This window comes from Glossina fuscipes, unplaced genomic scaffold (genome assembly GCF_014805625.2).
Source record: "Glossina fuscipes isolate IAEA_lab_2018 unplaced genomic scaffold, Yale_Gfus_2 113, whole genome shotgun sequence".
Classification (NCBI taxonomy): Eukaryota; Metazoa; Arthropoda; class Insecta; order Diptera; family Glossinidae; genus Glossina; species Glossina fuscipes.
The window spans coordinates 1635665-1660617 of NW_023998456.1; the positions used below are offsets into that span (position 1 = coordinate 1635665).

Here is a 24953-nt window from a genome sequence, read left to right on the forward strand (position 1 = left end):
ATGTAGATGAATTAAACGATTACGCTTCAGCCATGTCAACGTCAGGCTCTTCACAAACTTCAGCAGGTGCAGCAGCAACAGCCGCAGTAAAACCGGCACAATCTGTTACCGCCAATGCTAGTGCTTTATTAGGCACATGCTCAGCGAATATAGTGCCATGTCCCCCGCCAGTTTTTTGTGCTACATTACGTGAGCCTCTCACCCACAAGGCAGCTGTTTATTATCATCAACAATTAGCATTGCAAGAAGACCAAGGTATCGATCTGACCCAATCGCCGGGCCGCGACTCACCCGGTTCATCATCAGGTTCAGCTGGTTCTGGATCCCGTCATTCCACTGCTAGTTTAGATTCGGGTCGAGCTTCGTCATATCTCACAGGCGCATCCGGAGCTGGTTCGATACGCAGTAGTGGCGGTGGTGGCGCCCTATCTTCACCCCGTTGCAGTTCAGTTAGTTCGTGCTCAATTGGTTCCATGGACCGTCAACGTAACGAAGAGTTGATCATCGATTGGCTTATGGAAATGAAATATGAAGAATATGCTCAACTCTTCATAGCGGCTGGTTATGATTTACCCACCATAGCCCGTATGACCCCGGAGGATTTAACGGCAATTGGTATAAAAAATCCACATCATCGTGAACGTATTAAACAACGTATCGATAAACTACAAGTCTTGGATAATTTACCGCATTTTGTACCGGTAAGTTTTATGCCTCTTTAAAAAAAAAAAATAAAAAAAAAAGAAAAACAACAATAAAAACCGTAAAAAAGGATTAAGTAGCTAAAATTATGAAATACAAAAAAGTAGTAAGAAAGCCATATAGACCATAACATGAACATATAAATGTGAACGGATTTAATTGTAGACTTGTTTGCGCACGAACGGCGATTATCTTTGCATGGGATATATGCATGGGTCGGTCGTTGCTCTGCCATGCCCGTATGTAAGCTTTTTTCAGGAATATATCATATAAAGCTTCAGCGGCAGTTTGAGTGAATTTAAAATTTTGCAAACGAACAGACGGACGCAAGTCAGTGCCAATTTGTGCAGTACAAAAGGTGCACCGGAAAATAGAAAGACAAAATTGTTATATCTTCGTTCTTTGAGGCCCGATATAATAATATTCGAGAAGATATAGTTGGTAGAAGCGTAAGCCAAATCTCAGTGAAGCTAGTCAATGCAGACAAATTTTTTTTAATTCACTAAATTAATGGTAAACAATTATTTACCCAGAAAATGCTGCCGAGATACCGAAAATCCCTAAAGCTTAACCTAATAGTAATGAGGAATAACAGAGATGTGCTCTTTAAAATATCACCTTAAGCACAGTTTTCAGAGCTAAGGATATATTAGTTAAACAGCTGAACAATTAATCGCTTAATAATGGCAAAAGCAAAGTTTAAGAAATTGTTAAATAAAATTACAAAAAAAAAAAAAATAACAAAAAAGTAGCAGAAAGAGTTTACCCGTAATTGTTTTGTGAGCACAGGCTTTAATTACCGTTGTGGAAAAGGTACCTTTTTTTGCTCTTTATTGTTGCACATAGTCGCATTTTTATTCTTTAATAGCAGAACAAAAAAGTAAAACCAGAAAAATTTACACCAGTTATTTCCTGAATATAATGATAAATGTGATTCATATTCAACTCAAGTCAGTCAGGTCGCATTCAAAGCTACTTTAGCAATGTGCACATTAACAGAATGCATTGCATATTTTATAGTCAGAAAAAAAAAAAAACAAAAACAAAAAAAAAAGGAGAAGAAAAAAACTGAACGTGTTTATAAAAATTATGCCATGTTTACACTTGTCTCATATTTATTTTTTCCGCCATAAACATCATATCTTTCTTTTTTTTGATTTTTTTTCTTGAGTTCGTAAAAGCTGCAGCAGCAGTAAATAAATGTTGTTGTTGTTTGTGTTGTTGTTTGTACAAAAAAAAAAAAAAAAAAAAAAGCAAAAGATAATATAAAAACCTGACTCCGCAACCACGTCAATATTAATAATTTTTCTTTTCTTTTTTGCGCATTTGTTGACACTTTAGATTGTACTAGTTGCTAGCTAGTTATTGCTTATTTTTATGTTCTTTTTTAAATGAGTCCATTTTTCTTATTAATATTTCTATTTATATGCACTAGTGGGCAAAATTATTGTGATTTGCGAGCTCAAAGGTTAATCAACCGTATTGTACACTAATTTGGATATATTAACTTTAAGCCTTTCTCTTTCCACTCCTCTCTCTCTCTCTCTCTCTCTCTCTCTCTCTCTTATGAGAGGATGATAGAACTCGAAGAAAGGTGTGAGTCGAGGATATCCATCATATTGATTGAAAAGAATATTGTATCTGACCTATATGTGAAGTCTCGCGATCGTGTTTTCTGTACAAATAAAGAAAGTTCCATCGAAGGAAATGCAACGTTACACGTAAAATAAAGTCTTTACTTGCTTTTTCATCTGTTTGTTATTCAAATACCCCAAACCGGGCGGTTGTAATTAGAACCTTAACTTATATATATGTTGCATAACCTAAACTGGCTCACTTACCTAAACTGCAATTTGGAGAATGCACCTGCTTGCTTGCCCACCTATTTTTTATTTGAATGCCCGAAACAGGCTAGTGATAGTTGAAAACTTAACTTATACAACCTAATCTATATGTATATATATATGCGATGAGATTAATAATAATTAATATATAATCTAATGTGCATATAACCTAATATATATATAACTTGGTATTTATACACTCTTATATATAGATAGATAACATAACATTCTAGGTGATATTTGACTATTTTTTACGTGAAAAAGTCGTTTGTGGAGTAAATTAATTAAAATATTTTCCTACATCTTCTGCAACTTTTTCCCACCTGCCTGGCAACATGGCGATAGGGTGTCGCAAGAACTTAAATTGGTTTAGCAGCGATCCATTTATCGATTCACTTTAGCTATTCCTCAGCATTTCGAAACGGCGTGCCAGCCAAGCAATGCTCTACCGATCTACACAAGCGGCAATGAGAAGAAGTTAAGTCTAGTGGGCGCAGCAGAATTTCTTTACAAGTTTTGCAATGCGTCGTCGAGCGTTGTCATGGAAGATTATGACTTTGGGTCTGTCAAACGCTCTTGCTAGTCTTTTTTGCAAAAATACATCGTCCAATTTGTTCTACTACATGTGCAGTGACAGTGTTATTCGATTTTAGCAGATCGTAATGCAATGCAACTTTACTGATTCCAACATATGCACAGCATGCCTTTATGATCTCGAATATGCTGCTTTGGTGTTGATGAAGATGGCTCTTTTCAACTAATCCATGATCTTTTGCGCTTGGGATTGTCGCAATCGATCCACTTATTAGCGTTAGTCACAATTCGCCAAAGAAAACACTTCTTTCTTTCCCTGGCAAGCAGTCGAACCTTGATATTCAAACTTTTCGAATGGCATTGCTTTATCATTTTCGCTAATAGATGTCGCTGGTCAAGATACATGCTTATATAACTACTTAACAAAAAGCCTAATCCAACTAATTGCAAATAGAAAGAAATACCATTTTTCTACTTCAGTATACATATATTTAACGATGAGAAGATTCTAATATAATTTAACCGCTAGTTGGTTGTCATTTGAAAGTAAAAATTGAGTACCTTTAGTTACTTACAGCATAATGGCCCGCTTATAAACGCACATCTGCAACAACCAACGCATTGTCCAATTGACACGGACCATCCTAATAAAAAATTAATTTGCAGCTATTATCCATTTACTGGGAATACTTATAACTCGGCACCAGCAATCATAATTTTCCTAATTTTTATTTTATTTTTAAACGCAGAAAGCATGACAGTGGGCAGATAGACTCAGAATTTTTTAAGAATTCTAATCTCTAAACTCACTTTCTGAATGATGTGACGCATGCATGAAAACTTGGATATCTTAATATTTTTTCTTTTAATTGCAGTCAAAATTTCTTCTTTTTTTATTATTTTTTTTGAGTTGAAGGAAGATAGAAATGCAATCTGAGATCTTTTTCATTTCCTATTAAGATTTCTCGTTTCTTGCTCAAGATTTCGTATTATTTACATTACTGTGCGTTCATAACCGACATTCAAGTAAGGATTACTTTTATCATCAGCTTAAAATCTGATGGAATTTGACATACGGCTGATCCGTGGTCGTTGTTTATGGAAAATTACTTTACTTACTTTATGTGCTGTATAAAGTCTTTGGAACACTTTGATTGTTCAAAATGGCTACAAATTATTTGCCTCGTAGCTATTGCATTGTATTATAATCTCTTAAGCTATTTGCTTATATTTATTTACTTATACTCGCTCATACACACGCGCACACAAATAGATCGTATTATATAATGAACAAAGTATTTATAATACTTGTAGCATGAGATAAGACTTTAAAAATATTTTAAAAATTAATAGAAAATTTTTTCAACTCATCCCCATCACTTGTCGTCTATGTAGAGAGAGATAGATAGTGAGAGAGAGAGTGAGAGAGAGAGAGAGAAAGAGAGACAGAGAGAGGGCAGAGAGAGAGAGAGAGAAAATTAACGTAAATAAAGTATTAAGTAATAATCTTCTGCATCTTTCCACATGAATTGAACAATCATTTCGTAGTTAATTTAAAAGCAATTTTTCAATACTTACGACTATGACTATAAATATTCGCGCGTTCACTATGTAAATATTCAACAATAACAAGGAAAGTTTGAAGACCTTGTAAATAAATTATAATTGAAATCAATGTTGATCGTGATTATCGTCATTATCATCATGATCATTATCATCATTATCATTAAGCATGATCGCGTTTATCATATCAGGATTTCGAAATAAAGGAAGAAAGAGTCAATCGTTTGAGTTTATTTGGGTCAAACTTTTAATAACACTAATGGAATTTTGTTTTGATTGCTCTTTAACTGTCTGTTGTCTAGCCTGATCTGAAATCTGTAGCAATATATTAATTGAAATTAATAAAATTGTTCTTAATTGCTAAAAAAAGAAGCCTTGCTTGATTGAAACTGTTCGTATGCTTTAAAACGAACAACCCTGAACTACTTAAGGTAGTAGTAAGTAAATGTGTGCAAATGTACTAATGAATTGAAAATGAGATCAGATATAAGAAAAATAAAAAATAAAAACGGACAACTATCAAATTTTTAAAAACAAAACAAACAATCAACCTGTGACGACCGTCCACCGTCCACCGCCCATTATCTTAAATGACATAAAATCCCAATTCACATCGAATCCGCTGCTGCCATTGGTAAACCGAAAATCCATGCATAAGTATTATTATAGTTAATGAAAATCTGATAATACACATTAAACCAATAAATGCATATAATAAAGCCTTGTAATGCTATAATTTGTAAAACCGAACATAAATTGCTACAAAAATGTCAGAAATAATTTTCAAAATGACTTTTAAATGTTCAAACATTTATCTCTAGATTTAATTAAATTGTGGTTAAGCTGCTGAATAGCGAAAAAAAAAAAACACGAAATCAAAAGAACTGTTGATGGTTTGATGTATACGTATACATATATCTATGTTTATGCGCATATAATTAGGCACAGGTAGTGGTTCGTTGGTATGGTATGGTATGTGATCTCAGACATAACATAAGCACATACACCAAAGTTTATAAGTGAATTTTTTTTATTTATTTATTTATTTTTTTTGCTTATTTTTTATATAACTAACAAACAAAACGTTACCTTATGATTAGTAGCAGCTTTGAAATGTGAAATGTGTTGAATGCTGTATGTGTCTGTGTGTGGCTGTGTGTGTGTGTGTGTGTTATTTCTGAAGGAACCGGTTTTCTGGGTTGTCTTACAAAAAAAAAAAAAAAAAAAAAATCGCGTCAAGGTCGCCTTTTTTATGTCATAAGTATTTTGTTATTATTTGTAAACTTTATAGAATTTTTTTTTTTTCATTTTTTTCTTCTTTCAATTGCTTGACAAAACATATTTTCATTTTGTATAGAAAAGCAAATTCAATGCTATTTGCATGATAAGTAAATAGTAAAGGTCTTCATAAATGTATAAGAAATAGTCTTCATATATATGGTTAGAGTGCTTAATTTCATTAAAACTATTAGTTCGCGTTATTATAACAGTGTGTACAGATGGGTGCAAAACAGAAGTAAAATAGATTCATAATCGCCTCACCTCGACAAACGAACCTTGAACATTTATTATCACATGCATGAAAATCGCCTGCATTGCCAATAAAACTTAAAACTAATGATCGCTTTTACAGCAGTGTGTGCGGATGCAAAATATATTCCTTTTAAAAATTCCCACCCGCAAGAGTATCACACATGTCGAGTTTATAATTTTGATATATCGATAGAAATAGTTTCAAATTTCCGGATTTTTCGGTAGTTTCGCTAGTTCAGTTATTGCGAGTACGTATTAGTTCAGTCCATTTCCATAAGAGAGGTTGTAAGTAGCACCGTAGGGTATGGGCAAAAACTGTGACTTCTTCATTTGGAACTACTCTCTTTAAGCGATCTTCTTCTTCTTCATCGTCACCACGGCCTTCAGCTGTTTATCTCCAAGACAAATTTTTAACGCAACGTATACTGTTACCGTTAAGACTTTTGGGATATCTATTAATTTATCATACTTTAGTTTGTAACACGCTTTCTGATAATCTATGAAGCAAATCTCTCAGTTGTGGATTAGAACCCGATGGCTTTCCGGAAACCTAGTTGGCCAAGTATGGCCAAGCGATACGCAACTGTAAAGTTTATCACACTATAGCGGGTGCAACATCGTTTCTTGAAGCGTTGAACAGATATAGTTTTTAGCCGAAAAAAAAAAAACTATGAAGTTAGTGGGAGACTTTACCTTTTCTAATTAATTTGAAGGATAGCGCAGTTAAAGGCCGAAACTTCACAGAGATATAGCAAGTCATATAACATCTTTTTCTTTGTTTTGTCACGAAATTGATACGGAACAGTGTCGTTTCGACTATTGATACGGAATAGCAAATCTAATAGGAGTTCATAAAAACAATGACAAAAAAGTCAGGGCTTGGTGTATTAAAATTTATTTCTACGAAGTGAAACCATCCCCAAGGAATACTACGTACCAAAATTGATGCAAATGCACCATGGATACCGTATACCAAAAGAGACGATGTCGTGAGTTTTTAGTATGAAGGAATTCGATTCCATATAGCGAAACTCGTTCAGGAAATGGAATGTCCTATCTTCCGCGCTGTTATCAGCAAATATTACTCCTACCGATTAACAGAGGCTTCAATAAATGAATTATTTCTTGGTTGAACGATAGGCAAAAATGGTTCTTTTAGGGATGGCTTCACAAGACGAGATATTTTGAATTCAAACGCTGCCTGGATGGTGGGAAAAAGGCATTGATGGTGAGAATCAAGTGGTGGAAGAGAGAGAGAGAAAGAGAGAGAGAAAGAGATGTGAAACCACAGTCTAGTGGACACGCGCCTAATCGGTAAGAGTTATGCTTTTACCTCCTCACTAAAGCCACTACCAAAAATGCTGATATACCGGCGTCCCTCGCATAACATGGTTAATACGTATCACACTCTTTTTACTTTCCCATTTCAGCTAACATACCGCATAAAACGACATGCTTTAAACTTAGATATAACATAAATCAGAGAAAAGTGTACAGTACTGTAAGAGAACCTTATACTGTGTTAATAGAAACCTTGAAATAAGGCAAGTCAAAGCAATTTGCACCGTATTGTATCAAAACCACTTCTGGAAATTTGAAATTTTTCTGACGGAAATTGTGCTATGAAATTTTGTTGCAAATTTAGAAGAAAGCTGAGCTTTTCGCACTATTCTCCAAGTTCTTTTATTTGATACCCATATTGCTGGTATTATTGAAAGAAAATTAATCCACCAGTAATCGCGGTGTCTATCGTATTCATTTCAAAATTAATCCACTTTTAGGCAGATAATATATCTGCATTTGAGAAGTGTACAAAATAGTTTTAAGCAATCTGCCTGTTTCGCCTTATGATATAGAAGCATAAAAGCTTAAAAAAGTGAAAACAATAAAATTTAATCACTGCGAGGAGTTGCATTGAGTTTATGCTTCACTGCGGGCTTGGCCAATTTCCAATACTAGCATGAATTCAAAAGCTTCCAATGTTTTTGCCAAATTTGAAGTCGATATCTTTGTTTTTACGACTAGGAGAGTGACAACAAAAAACTCCATGCAGAAACATAAACGAACATGGGTCAATCAATTCAGAATCTCAAGCTGAACGAAGACATATATACTTTGCAGGGTCTTCGAAGCTTCCTTTTGGCTGTTCCATACATTATGAAAAAAAACAAACAAAATTGGTATACCCCCATCTTACAGTGGTGGGTATAATGAAAGAAAAATTCAATTCGACATTACGGTGAAATATAAAAATTGAAAATATATTAAAAAATAGTGATGACGATCACGAAATTAATCTTTATTAAAAATCGCAGCTAATCTATATTTTTTTCTCAAAGTGTATTAAAATTCTTTTTGTTGATGATAAAATAAAAACAACAATCAATTAACACTAAAGCTACCGACATTCCTTGTATACCTATTTCTACCGTGAGCGGTCAAATGACCGCGTCAAAAAAACATATTTAAAGTAGATAGTAAACAAAATATTTTTCTGATGCTACATTAAAAACTCGTTTCCCGCTTTTCGATGTTGTATGTTTTATTTACTTTTACGCATTTTCATCACATTTTTTACAAATTACAGCATTTTGTGTTGCACATTTTCCACACACGTATTTTTTACATTTTATACAAATTTTGTTTGTTTTGTTGACTTTACAATATCTGATTTGACAAGATCTCCGTTCAGAAGAAACAGTGTTTGTGTTTATTATTGTTTTTGATGAGCATTCTTGGCTTATTTCTTTTTCTTTCTGATATTCGGTCCCAAGTTCTTCTGCCAACTGAAACAAAAACTCTTGCCTCGATATATCCTCACACGTTGGCCATTTGGTCGGTTACATCTACACCGAATTTTGTACTATTATAGATTCTAATTGTCTCTGGTATAAGGGTGTCATTTTTTTCAATTTCAACGGATGAATGCATTGAACTAAGTATCAATACTTTTTTATTTGGTTTAGCTTTATAAATTGTAAGAATAAAATCTTTCGATTTGTATAATATTGTTGAGAAGCGTGTCATACTATCCTTTGCCTGTCTCGCTAATTTTGGTAGCTCTCTTTTATTTCTCCGGCTAGTTCCAACAAGGGTAGTTCTTTTTGTTAGAAGTTTACCCGCTAGTGACGGGCTTGTAAAAATATTGTCAATTGTTATATTTCTTCCATGACCAGTATATGGTTCTGCCAATTTCAGAGTTACAAACTCTCCAACTGGGGTTGATGATTCTCTCCCTTCATCTTTTCCCAAATATGGAAAGCCGTTTACTATATATTTACTTGCTACATCGGAAGCTAACCACAATTTTTTATCAAATTTGTCCGGTTTGTTGGGCATATATTGAGTAAATCTACAACGTGCTTTTGTAGGAAACAATTGTTCATCTATAGTAAGATATGCTCCTGGTTTATAACAGTTTTGGCTGTTTTCGATAAAGTTAAACCAAACTTGAGAAATCAATTCGAACTTATCGTTTTGTAAGCTTTGACTTCGTTGATTTTTATTGTCAAATCGAATAAATCTCATGATTTCTGCGAAGTCATTTCGACTCATAGTTGTCGAGAAAACACGACGGACCCCATTTCGTGTTCCATAAATATGATAAATTAATGTTTTAAGCCTCATATGCGCCGCGTGCATATAAAAGTCCAATAAATGCATATAATTTTGCAATAGATAAATTCCATTTCGTTTTCAACACTCGAAAAGCCTCTGATTCCGTATATTCTCTTACATGTTCAATCATTTTATGTTCAATAATCAAAGAAAATGCTGAAAATGCTCTGCACTTCACAATATTTCGTTTAGCGTATCCTGTCGGTCCTGATATTTCCTTGAAAATATCATAAATCGATGTTCTTCCACTGTTAGACCCTTCTTTTATTTTTTTCCAAACAGTTCAGTCTACAGCATTTTCAATTTCTTCCTCATTTGTACTTTCGGAACTAACTATAAATGTTTTTCTTTCCTGTCGTCTTCGTATATTCAAATTTTTCTCTTCGTCCGTATCACTGTCAAATAAGTCACAATAATTTTCTGCAGTACCATCATCAATATCGTAAACTTCTTGATCATCTTCCGAACAATCCTCGTCGATGTTATTTGTTTTGTCTAATAAATTGATATTCCACGAATGTCGGACACATTGATTAGATTGTAGATTGTCTACAATTACATTGTAGACCCGTAAAACAATTTCAAGAAAGCGATTATCGAAGAATATAATCGTAAATAACATAAATTTTTCAAGCGGTCAAATGACCGCGCCCGGTCGACTAGACATGGTATAATTTTTTTTCGGAAAATACACATTAAAAAAAGTTGTAAATATTGAAGAATTGTTTGTATGCATATTTTAGGAAAAGTCAATAAGATACATGATGATACAATAACGTTTTATGGGAGAAATTTTAAACGAAAGTTTAAAAACGGTCATTTGACCGCGCGCGGTACGTTTAGTGTTAAAAAAGAGGTAAGAAATTTATATTCGGCTGAGGCCGATTCTTGCATGCCTGCTACCAATGAAATCTTTAGCGTCCCTTGCCTTTGTCTATAGTTATAAAAAAGTGAACGGCATAAAATCAACACCACACAGACGCACAAACATGGCTTAATCGATTCGTAATTTCACGCTGATCAAATATATATATACTTTGTAGGATCTCTAAAGCTTCCTCTTGGAAGCTTGGACATTATAACAATATATTTGGAAATCCTGCTGCATACAAAACCTGTTATAATTCTCGCAAATTTTGTACCGCCCCGTATCAAAGCCGCGCTCTGCAAGCACAATGTCAAACTTTGCGCCATGTCCGACATTCTAAAGCAAACTTTGATGCTTCTATGCGCGATACAAAAACGGGTAGATGGGGTGAGAAAAATAGTAGTTTGGCAATGGCAATATGTCAAAGGAATCAACAATCCTGAGCTGTACTTATTCAGGTCTCAAAAACATGGGTGTGCGCCCAAAAATAAAACACAACACGTTTCTGTGTAGATAAATCCAAGAATTGTTGATACGAAAATTAACATCTATATATATTCATAATCAAAGCAACTAGCAACGAAATATTTAGGAGCTGGTATCTTAGAGGTGGGAAACCATCGAATTCCAATGAGATGGGTGCCACTTTTTGTCTGTAACGGGTTTTATGTTTGCCGGGCCCCACGTTGAATGTGACATCCTCCAATCTTCTTAAAGTGGCATTTAAGTGGGGCCCTAAGAACTGTAAAATCCGTAGTTCGATATTTAGACAGAGAGACACAAGAAATGCATTAATATATGCGTGAGTGGTAATTATGGAGTTTGTGCCGAACTCGACATGTTAAAGTCATACAATCGGCTTAATAGATCACCTGTTGGTTCGAAAGGAGCATATTCCAAATTGCGCCCAATAAATAGCGCCCTTAATAATACACCTCAATTTGATGCAATGGCTTTAGTTGTTGTAAACACAAGAATCTGGTAGTGCTAAAGATTTTCGCGCTTAATTAAGCCCTGGGCCATTCTGCACCGCACTCTGCCTACAGTCTTCCTCGGGATCTCCCATTGCAAATCATGGGCCGAAGGAGACCAGAGGTAAGGTAGAGTACAGTATGGCCTAGGGCTATAATCTGCCCGTTCGGTAAGTAAGCACGTGTATTTCTTTTAGACGCAACCGTCTGTGCAGTGTCCCTTGGAAAAACCCCCATATCTCCCGAGCTAGCTAGTTAAATAATGGCACGTGCATCCGTCAGTACAACGTCCGACCCTCTCCAGGCCTTCAGCCCTAAAAATTATAAAGTCAGTAGTTCGATAGTTAGTTAGGCAGACAGAGAGGATTATTGTGGAAGAAATGTTAATACACACGCAGTATAATATTTGAAAACACCCTCGCATGTTTATATATTCTATAGGATGCTTGCGTTGTTATAGTGAAAAAACCAGAGCGGATCCCAATGATTGTGCAAGAATATTAATACAAAAATTTAATTAGCATTCGGAACATATACAATTTGTTTTGTTTGGTTGCAGTTAGGGGTTGCAAATAGGGGACATCCTGTGAGTGATTGGTCGTTTTCAGGAAAAACAAATGGCAAACAAACGGACGGAGAGACATCGTACTTAGCGTTTAAATCGTTTCAGAATCTTAACGCTGGATATGTAGCTTCTCTAAGGCGTAAATCTAAATGTTACAAATATATATATATATATACGATAGCCCAATAAAGTCTACATACAGTACCGAAAATTAAGGATTCTCTTATGAAAAACTGCAATCATGGAGTGACAGTACAAAAGTATACTTCATAAGAGCCAAAAACGTATATTAAATAACACGTCAAGACTGTTTTCTGACTCACAACTTTATGTTGAATTTATTGGGCTACCGTATATATAATATGTAAGTCTGTCGATGACTATTATTTGGATATATTGGGATCGCTTCCGTTTTAAAGAAAGAAATCTATCAATAAAGAAATGTATGGAAAAATTTTTAACTCATAATTATATTATCTTACGTTAATATCTTATGTTAAAAACTTTCTTTTGCACTTCGTAGCTGCAGGGCACGTAAAAAACAAGTTTAGTTAACGCAAATATATCACACCATTGAAAGTTTTTGCGTCTCTACAAAAAAAAAAAGAAGAAAAATGTAAGCATTAATAAGACAAAGAAAGAAAACTGCGTTCATGTTACCATAACAAACCGCAAACAAACCTTATAGTAAACAAAAATTTAAAAGCAAACAATACAAAAAAAAAAGCAGAACAAATGAACGATGATTACGGCATTTTGCAAACCAAGATCAAATTTTATGTAAAGTCGCACATACGCTTGCATTCATATAATACGAAAGAGTAAAAATATTAAAAACAACGACAAGAAAACTCCATTTTATTTGCATAAACATTCCATGCCTGATGGGAATGGAAACTAAAAGATCAAAACCAAAAATTGATAACAACAAAAAAAAAAAAGAGGAGAAAATTTTCATATATTAAGCACAAAGGGGGAAAACCACTGCAATAGCCTAAGAAGAGTTTATTTTTGGAATAACACGAACGCCAATGGAATAATAATACTTGGGGCAGACATTAAGCATATGTTTAGGTAGTCAAGCGGAATTATGTTCAAAGAATAGTGAAAATTGGCAACACTGGAGCAATTCTCTCGAGACATATTTAAATTAAGAAACTCTGGAATCTGTCGCGCACCTTTCGCCTTGATGAAGCTGCTCTAGAAGAATTGTGCTTGAAAAATAGCGAAACACGTCTGTAGCGAGTCTTTCAAGGCGTTTTCCACTTAAGGGATTCTGGAGTGTTTCACGTGCTTCTTGTCTCCCTGGAGCTGCACTTAAATTAAGGCGCTCTAGGATCTGTTCCATATTTTTCATCCCGATGAGATTCACTAGAAGAGTCGTGTTTGAAAAGTGATGAAAAATAACGACGTTGGAGCGATTCTCTCGAGATGTATTTAATTTAAGGGGCTCTAGTGTTGCTACACTAGAAGAATTGTGTTCAGCGAATATTAAAAACAACAATGATAACGCTGGAGCAATTCTCCCGAAGCATGTTTAAACTAAGACACTCTGGGTCTGTCCCGTATTTTTCGTTTCGATGAAACTACACTAGTGTATTTTTATTTAAAAGTTATTTTAAACCAAAGCGTTCAATATATCGTATAAAAGCAATAAAGTGCAGCTTCAATTAATGTTCTCGGCCCTGTTCGACAGAAGACTGCCCTTCAATACGCTTATAAATATTACCGCTAATAAGGCGAAAAACACATTGTGCTTTGTCAAAGCGCTGAGTCAAGGAGTGTCCCGACTTTCAATACACTACTCCTTTGCTTAATAGACCGCTAGCGGGGCCCGTTCTGTTATATTGTTCGATTATTTGGGATTCACAATATGATCTTTGCCGTAAACAGGTTGAGTCCATATAAAAAAGCTTCTGCTGTTTTGCTTGCGATGTTTGCCATCCATCCTCATATCCATCCATCCAGATGAGTTATGGCAAATTTGTTTTTTGTTCAGAAGCTTCTGAATAGCACATCTGACTTCAAATACTTGATATCTAAAATATATTTCAACGATCCACAGCGATTGTCTAGGCTTTTTAGAATACTTAATATAAATTACAGAACAAACTGTGGGAATAGCGACACAAATATACTATAGCAGCGCATTATGGAAGCTGGAGAAATTAGTTTTTCTCCAAAATCTACAGTGGCACGGTCTCTTAATTAGAGAATATATCTACAATTCATAACCGTTACACAAAAATTTAAGATTGTTTTGCCAATTGGCGATGCGTCACTTTGCTGATCGCTCCTTCTTCTGCCTCGATCTTTTATATTTTTACCTTTGAAACGCAGTTGTACTAATTTTTCGTTTAACATCGTCTGTTGATCTTTAGCCAAAGCCCGCTGCCTATTGTGGGAGCCTTTAGACATTATTCATGTCCATCTGTCCTGTTCAATTTTTTCGTATTACATTTGCTATAAATTTTAAGTTGTGGTTTTTTGTCTATTATATAAATGTGGATCGATCAGACCCACGTCGGTGTGTGTTGCAGTGTAGCCAATAGATAAGAGTACAGGGTATTACTTATATTTAGATGTTGGGCTGGCCAAGAACGTATACTATAAATAAACTATTTGATGTTTTTTTCGGGATTTTACAAAGGGAGGAATAAATGCGATAAGCCAGCGTTCGCCAGGAGTAGGTACAAGAAAAAATGAAAATTAATCTCACGCTGTTCGTAGTTTCCCAATTGTATAATTTATACTTTAATATTAGTATTACATATACACGAACGTAAAATTAAAAGTATTTTTCAATAAAAAATGGCGGCGTTTTCTGCGTTCAAAAATGAAATTTAAAGAACGTATAGGGTAAATATGATATTAAAGGGCGTAGTTGTGTTGTAATCAAACTATGTAGATTATATAATCACTCAGCACCCTTCCCATTAGCAACAATAATAGGAACAATCAGAGTACTCCAATTAATCACTCTTTGCTAATGTCTATCATTGCATTTGTTCTACTATCCTTCCTGCCGGCTATGACTATTTGATTTGTTCACATGTACACTGTCAACTCAAGGTTTCATAACTGGCACGATATGTGCTTCGGTACACATAACTCTTAAAGCTTTGCCTGTTTTGAAATAGCTTTCGTGTGCATATGGTAGAAAACCCCTGGATAGGAACTATGAATAGGAACTTCATGCTATTTTTGTCATTTTTCCGAATGGTCTTTTAGCCTTGATTTCAACCAAGCTGGATTGTTTCAATTTCGAGCTTTCGTCAGATAAAACTCTGATATTGGATTTGTACCGATGTAAACTGTCCCAAGTGCTAAACTCAGATTTAAAATGAAAGGAGATATCAAGGCATCTTCCCGATAAAGACCTTTTCAAGATTTCGTCGAAAAGAAAGAAACCTTTGTCCAGGAACATTTTGTTGCAACATTCTACAAAGTCTTAAAATTATACATAAATCATTCTTATCTACTGAAATGTTATCTTGTTATTAGCTTGTGAAACTGTCCTATCAAAGATAAAACAATTTTTGCTATAATCTAATTCCGAAAACCTTTATATATTGTCAGGAAGTGGGGTTAATAGCCCTATCTTGGCGTTAAGACTTGTCACTAATCATAAGAGCTAAACTATGTTTCTCTCTTGTAACAGTTCTTGCGACTTTGTACCAAAACTACATCAAAAAAAGGGGGAAAGAAATAAGAAAGCCAAGGCCGATTATTAGATACCCTACTCGACTTCGCCTAATACACTTATTCACATGTTTTGGTAATAATACACTAAAAGTTTCACATTATTTTCATGCATGCATACTTTTCATGAAAGGCAGCATATTAGAGGAATCCTTGCATAAGCTGATGTATAAAAATTAGACCTACGCGGCGCAAATTCGGTTAGGCTGATTTCTGTGTTAATTTGCTATTATGAACTAATTTTCACCATGAAATATTAAATATATTATCTTTCTATTATATAAAGCTTCAGTTTTCCTTGGAACGGCTATAAGACACGGACTCAAACAATTACCCTGATCGAAGCAAATTTTTCATGTCAATTTAGAATGTCCAAATATGGCTATAAAGCGAGTATTGGTCCAAAAATTTTGAAATTTGCATTTTTTTTACGTATGACGACTTTTCAGAAGAAGGTGTTATATGGGGAGTGGTCGAAAAAGTTTCAATAGCGTTCGTGCTTGGGTTAAAGTAGGACAGTGTGCCAAATTTCATGAAAATATCTCAAAAGTTGCGACCTGTGGCTAGAACACAAATTTACATGGACAGACATCAAACCGGCGGATGGACAGACAAGCTTAGATCGATTCAAAAAATGATTTTGAATCGGCCAGTATAACAAAAGATGGGTCTATCTTAGCCCTTTCTGCGTACTACACACGTCCGGATAAGCTGAATATACTCTGTACCACAAGTGGTTTAGGGTACAAAACTGTTTGTAAGGGCTCTATGATGTCGCCCACAATACGCTAGTTTTAGTTCAACTCTACGGCCCTGTGGCTTCCCAGTAAAGCATATTAGTGAATTCTTATATAATTGCCAATGAATTTCTATTAAACCACATGAGAATTATGTGACATTATAATAAAAGGAAAAAATCTTTTCTAGGGTTCTATTGAAGAATGGCTGCAATTATTACGTCTTGAAGAGTATATACAACCTTTGCTGGATCAAAATTATAAGACGGTGCGTGATGTTACTCAAGTGACATGGGAGGACTTAGAAGACATTGGCATCGTTAAGCTGGGACATCAAAAGAAAATCTTACTTGCCATAAAACGCGTCAAAGACATTATCAGCGGTAAATGGAATCCCGGTGGTAATGCATATCATCAACAGGTGAGGACAGTAGCGTAAGTGAACGAAACACTAAATTGATTGCTTTCACGAGACATGAAATACTCTGCTCCGCTATAAAAATTTAATTATTCTTTTTCTTGAGTTGTAACAGAAATGTATTTTACGTTTTCACGTTTCTCTCAACTTTTGTTGTCGTTATTAGTTAACATTTTTTTCAATTATTTATTTATTTATTATTTATTTATTTGTTCGTTTGGAAAACTTTTTTTATTATAATTCAGATTTATACCAAACCCTGGCACCATTTGCCTCCTACACCCACTTACTTACCCACTACACGTGTATCATGGGACGATTCAAAAATTTATGCGAATACCACATCGACAACCGACGCTTGCACTCGTGAATGTTGCAGTGGTAACGATGTGGTATTAATAAAGGTAAAGAAAGACGGAGAGCTATTATTTTCACATATAATTATTATTCTTAAGAATTTTTTTTTAAATTCTTAATTACTTCTGCTTTGTTCCTCTTTTTGTTTTGTGAAAAACTTGTAAAAATTATATTTATTTAAATTTCTTAAAGGTGCGTCAACCACGTGGCAAAAGCTTAGAATCCCTGGAGGACATACACGATAATAGCACACGTAGCCATTTGACTTTCAGTCATTACACTACCACAGACTATGGTCATTTTGCTCATCCCTCACAAATGCAACAACAACAGCAAGCCATGCTACAACAGCAACAACAACATCATTTACAACAAGCCAGTTTAATGCAAAGCGGTGCTGGCGGCAGTGGAGGTGCCGGTGGGCAAACGCAACGTTTGTTAGGCAATCCTGCTACTATGGTGAGAATAATTAATTTTTTTGATTAGTTGTGTGATTTGATAAAAATTTAAATGTTTTCTAGAATTGGCGTCGTTCCTACGATGACGGTGATATCACTCCCACTAATGATGCTGCTGCCAATCGTGATTTAATGTACGAAGAAGGCGGTGGAACCTTGCCGCGACAACAACGTGGCATTCTGCAAAGAGCTGTTTTGAATACAATGCCACCTTTAGAGCATCATCACTATATGAATGCAGCTGCAGCAGCTGAATATGTTTGCCATACCTCGGGCTTGGTAGCTGGTACGAATGCAGGTGGTGTTAATAATTCCGCCGCGACCGCTGCCGGCGTAGGCGTAGCAGCTGGCACTGTTTTGGACAATTCCAGTTTAACTAATGTAAGCTTTCCTTATTTACTTCCATTTTCTTCATCTTCTCTGTTTTCATTTTTGTTTGATTTTTTTTCCGCAGCCTTACATAACTGGAAGTCCTCTGACTAGTAAAAAAATTGCTCCTGAACCACCTCGTCGCCATTGTAGCATACGCAATTCTCGAACTTTAAGTCAAGACGGCACACAAATCTCACAACATTCTGCAGCGAATATGTTTTATGGCCCTGGGGGTACTCCCTTACATTCGCATAACGTTTATTTGCAGCAGCAACAACAACAACAGGTCACTAATCAACCCATTTATGCCAATTACGCTACCATACAGCAGACTACAGCCGAAATACACTGTGAGAAATTTCATGACAATAAGGTAAGCTATTACGCTTGCTTAGTCATTAATCTTCCAATCTTTTGTCCTAAGATAAAAATTTGAATCTTAACGCAAATGTCCTACGAAATCATTACTAAGGCGGAAATCTCTGTGACGGTCTTAGAGAAAAGATTTTTCTGCCAGTATTTTCGAAAGCGATGGAAATGGAAAGAATAATAATATTCGAGGTGCTTCCTCCCAGAAAATAATTGCTTTTCCAAAAAGCCAAGACTGTACCAATTCTTTCGAGGCGTATTTAATTTAAAGAACTTTGCGATCAGTCACCCAAATTTGAATTAAAAAAAAAAAAAAAATTATCCGGTACAGTTATCTACAGCAATTTTGATTGTTATGTAATTGGCGAGTACTGCGATTTTCGACTCAAAAAGCAACCCGTTATTGATAATTAATGTTCAGATTAACTTGCCGAAAATCCCCTACCTGCTTCACAGAGATGTTATTTTAAAAATATCATAAAAAATTCGAATGGAAAAAATGAAATCTGGAGAAGTTATCTTATAGCTCGCAGTTTTTAAACATGATTTTAAACATGATTTCTTCTCGAAAGAAGTCAAAGAAATTATGTTCTTCTAAAATGGTCAGCGAGTCAACCACAGATGATTCGCGGTGTTTTAAAAAAAAAACAGGGACAACATTCTTTGGCTGGGCCTTCATTCGGAAGAAATTATATCAATGTTCACATGTAGGATTTCAGGGATCGCTTTTGCCTTTGCTTTATTATAGTACCTATAAAATTGACAGCTTGCTACATGTGAGCAAGCTTTTCGAAGACATCACGACAGAATTTTCCTTTAACTTCTTTTCGTTATAAGTCTATGACTATTTGTCGCATTCTTATATAAAATTTTATCTCTCTTTATTATCTCATTAATTTTAGTCAAATTCAAGCATTGACTCTATCGACACTATACCTTTCGCTAATGAAAATACTGGCACTATCAAGCAACGTTTATTAAATCGCCAAGAATTGTCAGGAGCCATAACACCGGGCACACAAAGCACTCACTTGCATTCCTCCTCGTCGTCGTCGTCATCGTCATCGACCAACACCATAGCTAACATAGCTCATTCGTTTCACTCGCTGAAAACGTCTTCTTCCCTACACGATGCATCTCTGATACGTAGTGAAAGTATTGGCAGCACTACTAGTGGAGGTAGTGCAGGTTTAGTGCACTTGCGTTCACCTACTTTACAATACCCACCCGTTGCTGCGGATAGTGCACCGTCATTGCCTGGCTTAGGAATGAGTGATGAGACTAACAATGATACGAATATTGAACCAAGTGCCATAGCAACACCGGCGGTAGCAAATGCAGGTATTAGTGGTTCGTCTGCGATATCGGCGGCCGGTAATGGTCCAACACCTAAGGTTTCTGTGAACGTGCTCAACGATATTGGCAATATGTTAGCCAATCTAACTGATGAACTCGATGCAATGCTGGAAGAAGAGAAACGGGTAGGCTTAAATATAGACAGTGAATAAAGAGAGAAAATGTAAATGCCATTTGTGACATCTTTACAATCCCCAAAAGCTGGTGCTATAATATAATTATAAAAACACATCTTTTAAGGTCTTCTCTCCGTTGTCTTTTCCCAATAATGATACTAAACAAATCCATAAAGGGTGTGTGCATTGATAACGTAACTTGGTTTAATCTCGAAAACACACAATCCATTCAAAATATGTAGAAATGTGTAAAAGTGTATGTGCGTGTGCGTTTATGTAGCTACATATAAGTATCTATATATCAGAATTTAGATATCGTTATTTTCTTATATAGAATTTATGTACTCTTATGATGTTTTGCTTATATAATTTTCATTTTTCTGTCTTGAATTTTTAATATTTAATATTTATTAAGATTTTTCTAATTAATTTTTCACATCTGACTTCTTCGTCTCATATTTTTGCCAAATTTTTAAAGCACAACCAAACCTTCCTAAAACCTTGCTAAAAGCAAATTGGAAATTTTTGAGAGAGAGGGAGATCGTATACCGATATTAAGCTTGACGTTAGTCTGTTGATTTTCGATTTCAAATCCATTTTCCGTTATGAAATATTTTTGAACAAATTTCAAAATATATAAGAAAAAGGTCCTTAAGATTTTGCATTATTCCCCTTTAACGTTTTAACATTTCAACATTTAAAAAATTTAATCAACTTCATCAGAACTGCTTTATGCTTATAAAGCCTTATGTGAAAAATAAAAACACTAAGAAAATACTTGCTATTAATACTATTTTCCTCAAATCCTTTACTGATGCTTTCCTTAATAATGTTTTTGCCCGGTAAGCCGTCTTGGTACTCATGAAGATGGGTTCTTCAAGTACGAACTTCCCCAAAGTGAATGCGATATTTAAGATTTTTATCACTTGAAGAGGCTCTGACATACCAAGTAATCCGTTCGTAAAGTACGGGCAACTAAACAATACAATGCTTTTCAGGCCTTAAGTTATATTTTTGTGAAACACGGGATCTTGTTACGATGGTGACAAGCAACTGCTGCAATAAAAACCTTTCTTGATAGAAAAAAATGAATAGTCTGGACTTTCTTCCTAAGCCAAATCTGGCACATACTATTCCGTCTTAAGAACGAACCTGCCAAGATTCATAAGAAAGCAGCCATCTATCATGCTTTCGCCTGCCTTACCTTGAGAGCAAACAATTCAAATTTAAAAAAAAATTAAAACACTCTAGTTGGACGCGGCCAGCCAATAAACACCGTAAATCATTTCGTTTAGCGTAGTTACTCGTATAAACGATTTTCAAAAAAATTCTTTAGATGAAAAGGATGTTTGGAAAGGCCCGAACCGAATCACTTTGAATAGCGTTCGTCTTAGGGCCAAGACACGCTAATTTACCAAATTTCATTAAAATATCTCAACAATTATGGCCTGTACGTTGAGCACAAGAAATTAAGGCAGACAAACAGACACACAAACTCAAATTTAAAATCATTTTCCGAACCGTTCGGCATAATGGAAGGTGGATCTATCTCACGTCCATTTGGATATTGTATAAATCCGCACAAAGCCATATTGTCGTCTGAATTAGTTGTAAAAAGTTTTCATAATAATAGTCTGCAATAATCATGATTCTTTAGCTATTCATCCTTGCGGCATTTATCTCTTTGATAGTGCAGTGGTTAGTACCCTACGTATCATTAAGAAAGCCGATTTCAAATCCCTTTCTGGTAGCGAGTTTTTTCAAAATATCTCCGAACCTGCGACTTGAACACAAGAAAACAAAACGGGCTGGGGCGACGGACAAGCTTAGAATCAACGTAATAAAAGTTGGACCTATCCCAGGTCTTTCTGGATGTTGCATACATCTGTACAAACTTAGTATACCCTTGTAGAACAAGCGGTGTAGGCTATAAAAAGAAGTAGACATTGTGTGAAAAAGAAAGTTTTCAATTTACAATTAACTTACTTGCGGAGACATTACTTAAAAGCAGGGAAAGAAAGTTAGATTTTACGGACTAAAAAAAGAAAGAATATTGAGTGAAAAGGTAGTGTAAGCGTCTGACCGGCCGTGATGGCCGGTTTCTTATTCTTCCGCAATTCGGTAAATGAACAACAGTTGCTTTACTGTGTTGAGTTGTCATCGATAACTAGTTGTAAAATCGTTTATTGTAATGTTAGTCCACTATGAATTGGCTTCACTGGTCTTCACTGTTTATAGTTGTCAACTTTCAAATGTCCAATTTTTAATTTATATCTGAAAGGTGCGGAAACATAGCAGTGTTTCCAAACAGCACCACTTGCTAAGATCCTTTTCCAAATTTGTATTTTATACGCACGATCTGTTAATCTCTAATCTACTGCGACCGCGAAGTTTTTGTAGTTAGATACAATAGTCTATTAAAAATTTAAAGCATTTTGTATTTATCTCCTTAAATTTTCTATTAAATTTGTAATGTTTATTTTAATATTATTATATAGAACTTAATTTAAAAAATATTTGAGAAATTTTAAAGAGGAAAGCTTTTAAAAGAATATTTTTTGTACGTTTTCACATAAAACACAATATAAAACTGAACACGTTAACAACTAAATTATATATATAATTTAATAAGGAAAAGAAAGAGAAAAAGATGAATTGAAGGAATTAGAATTTAATAAAAAAAAAAAGAAGAAAAAATCACTACAATTTAAGACAATGTTTAAGTATACTTAACGACTCTTTTCAGCACATTTATACACATTTATAAAAAGAATTCATTAATGAAAAAAAAAGCAAAAACAAAAGTTATTAACAAAAAGAAACAAAAAAATAAATATTTAGTCTAATATAAATTAATTAAAATTTATTTATATATTACGCAGGTATTAAGATAAATAAAATCATTAAAAGTAATGACTAAAAATTCCACTACCTAATTGTCTTAAATATAAAACTAAATGTGTAAATTTAAATTTATTTAAATTTTAAGGTGAATTTTATTACTTTATAAATCTTATCATATAAGTTGTATGTATTTTAAGATATTTTTCTTTCTTTCCTTTTTCTCCTTTAATTGTGTTTTTTTTTTTTTTTGGCTACAGGTATAAAGAGCGCTCAGTCAGCAAAGTCATAGCAGTAAGTTTTATTAAGAGAAAAAATACCAGAATAGAGAAAATCTTGGAAAACATTTATTAAAATTCATAAGACTTTTGCGAAGCAAAACCTGTATCTGTAAGCTATAGCGAAAACAAAGGCGGGTTCGCTGAGAGGCTGAATAGATTTTGAAAGTTCGTGGTACGATTTTTTTAAAACTTCCTGTTAGGTGCTTTTGCTTGCGATCGATTTGGCAATTTGGCCCGTCGTTAGCCATTATCGTATATTGGGCGTACACTCTGACAAAATGCTGCTCTCCGTCGCTTATAATTGAAAACTGAAAACAAATTGATGAGCATAGCAGTACCTACTAGACGCACATCCACGAAGCTGTGGCTATCCCTTTCCTCATTTCTTTTTAACAGTCACCGTTTTGCATAAATAATAGGAAATCACTCGGAGAGTGTTAAAAAAAAGTATCCCTCAACGAAAGTTGGCGCATGTATTAGCATTGTCGCTTCGCTGTAGGGTTTATTAGAATTCTTACAAGGCATCTTGGTTAAAGCTGATACGGATGTAAGTTGCCGCTCGTTACGTTTGTCTGGCTTTTTCGCGAGGTAATTTTTCGTTGATCGCATTAAACCATAATACTGTGACCAAAAAATAAGTTGAAGCTCTCATCTAGACTCCTTGAGTACTACGAAATCATGAAAGTTTTTTTTTTTTGTCTTTGACGTCTATCTAGAATTCCATGTTAATCTGCCCAGTTGCTGTAGAGTTAGAGGTGTTACAATTTTTACTATGTGTGTGAAGCGTGGATTTCAACCTGTCTAGGCGTCATGAAAAGCATTGGTACTGAACATTGATTGGAACTTTGATCTACGCATACGACCCGAAAACAACTGATCAGTCAAACGAATATCGTGCAAAAGACGAGCCAAGATCGCTCAAAAATCAAGGTGGGGTTAACAGTCTTTTTCCATTATCCTTAATGTTACCCACTATGAATTCCTTCCACTGACCTAAACAGTTAGTAGGGAATATATTTTTGGTCACAGTAGTAAATAAACTTAATTTTTTTCTGAAGTAAGCAATGACCTAAAATTTGTATTAGAAAAATTATGAAAAAATTATGTAAAATAATGATCGCGATCGGCTTACATTGCTAAACTACCTAACCTATAGCTTTTACCCAGCTTCTTCAATTCAAAAGCTTGAGAAGAACAGTTCACTTCTCCAATATTCTATACGAAAATATTAAAATATTTTTTTAATTGTGAACAATCACTTTGTACAAAAAGTCACAGTATAAAAAATGACGAAATGCGACTGCGGTCAAGGTCAGGAGATTAGCCAATCAATGTCTTCATATATACTTTTGGGATAGGGACTTTCCTCTCATGTAAGTGAAGTAAGCTTTCTCGTTCTTCTGCACTTTAAAAGTTATGTGTCTTATAGAAAATTTTTTATTTGATGTTTTTTTTTTATTATTTTATGCTTTAATTTGTTTGTGTCATAACTTTACGTTTCTTCTTACGTAGATCAAAAAGTATGAAATAAAATATAAGAAAAATTATGTAAGTGTTATTCCATTTAAATAAAATTTATATATAAATAAATAAATGAAAAATTCATTATTGACCTTCATTAAATTCATTATAACCTTTCGAAAGCCGAGGAAAGGGAGTTAGTTAGTTCCTTCGTTCGTTCGTGCCTGGTCATTCCACTGTCTTAAGAAATCGTTATTCATGTAGATTGGGACCTTGTCGCAAATAAC

General features: G+C 34.7%; 1 protein-coding gene and 1 long non-coding RNA gene across 6 annotated transcripts in view; one reads left to right on the forward strand and one right to left on the reverse strand.

The window, feature by feature from the left end:
• The window catches only part of LOC119639843, a 56488-nt gene extending 33916 nt beyond the window's left edge, over positions 1 to 22572 (forward strand). For 3 of the 4 annotated variants that reach the window (XM_038037509.1, XM_038037508.1, XM_038037510.1), the window contains 7 exons: positions 7 to 701; positions 16828 to 17058; positions 17301 to 17459; positions 17605 to 17871; positions 17934 to 18251; positions 18325 to 18615; positions 19514 to 22572. In XM_038037509.1, the coding sequence (XP_037893437.1) occupies positions 7 to 701; positions 16828 to 17058; positions 17301 to 17459; positions 17605 to 17871; positions 17934 to 18251; positions 18325 to 18615; positions 19514 to 20119 (2567 nt within the window). In that variant the 3' untranslated portion in view covers positions 20120 to 22572. The remainder of the gene's footprint in view (positions 1 to 6; positions 702 to 16827; positions 17059 to 17300; positions 17460 to 17604; positions 17872 to 17933; positions 18252 to 18324; positions 18616 to 19513) is intronic. The other variant, XM_038037511.1, reaches the window with a different exon arrangement.
• On the reverse strand, positions 641 to 4416 carry LOC119639844. Of its 2 annotated transcripts, none has more exons than XR_005247579.1 (3): positions 4200 to 4416; positions 3656 to 3724; positions 641 to 716 (listed from the first exon to the last, which is right to left on the reverse strand). It is a non-coding gene; the product is annotated as an uncharacterized LOC119639844 (long non-coding RNA). The 2 variants fall into 2 exon arrangements; XR_005247580.1 differs by lacking the exon at positions 641 to 716 and adding an exon at positions 3383 to 3520.
• Positions 22573 to 24953: the final 2381 nt, after the last annotated feature.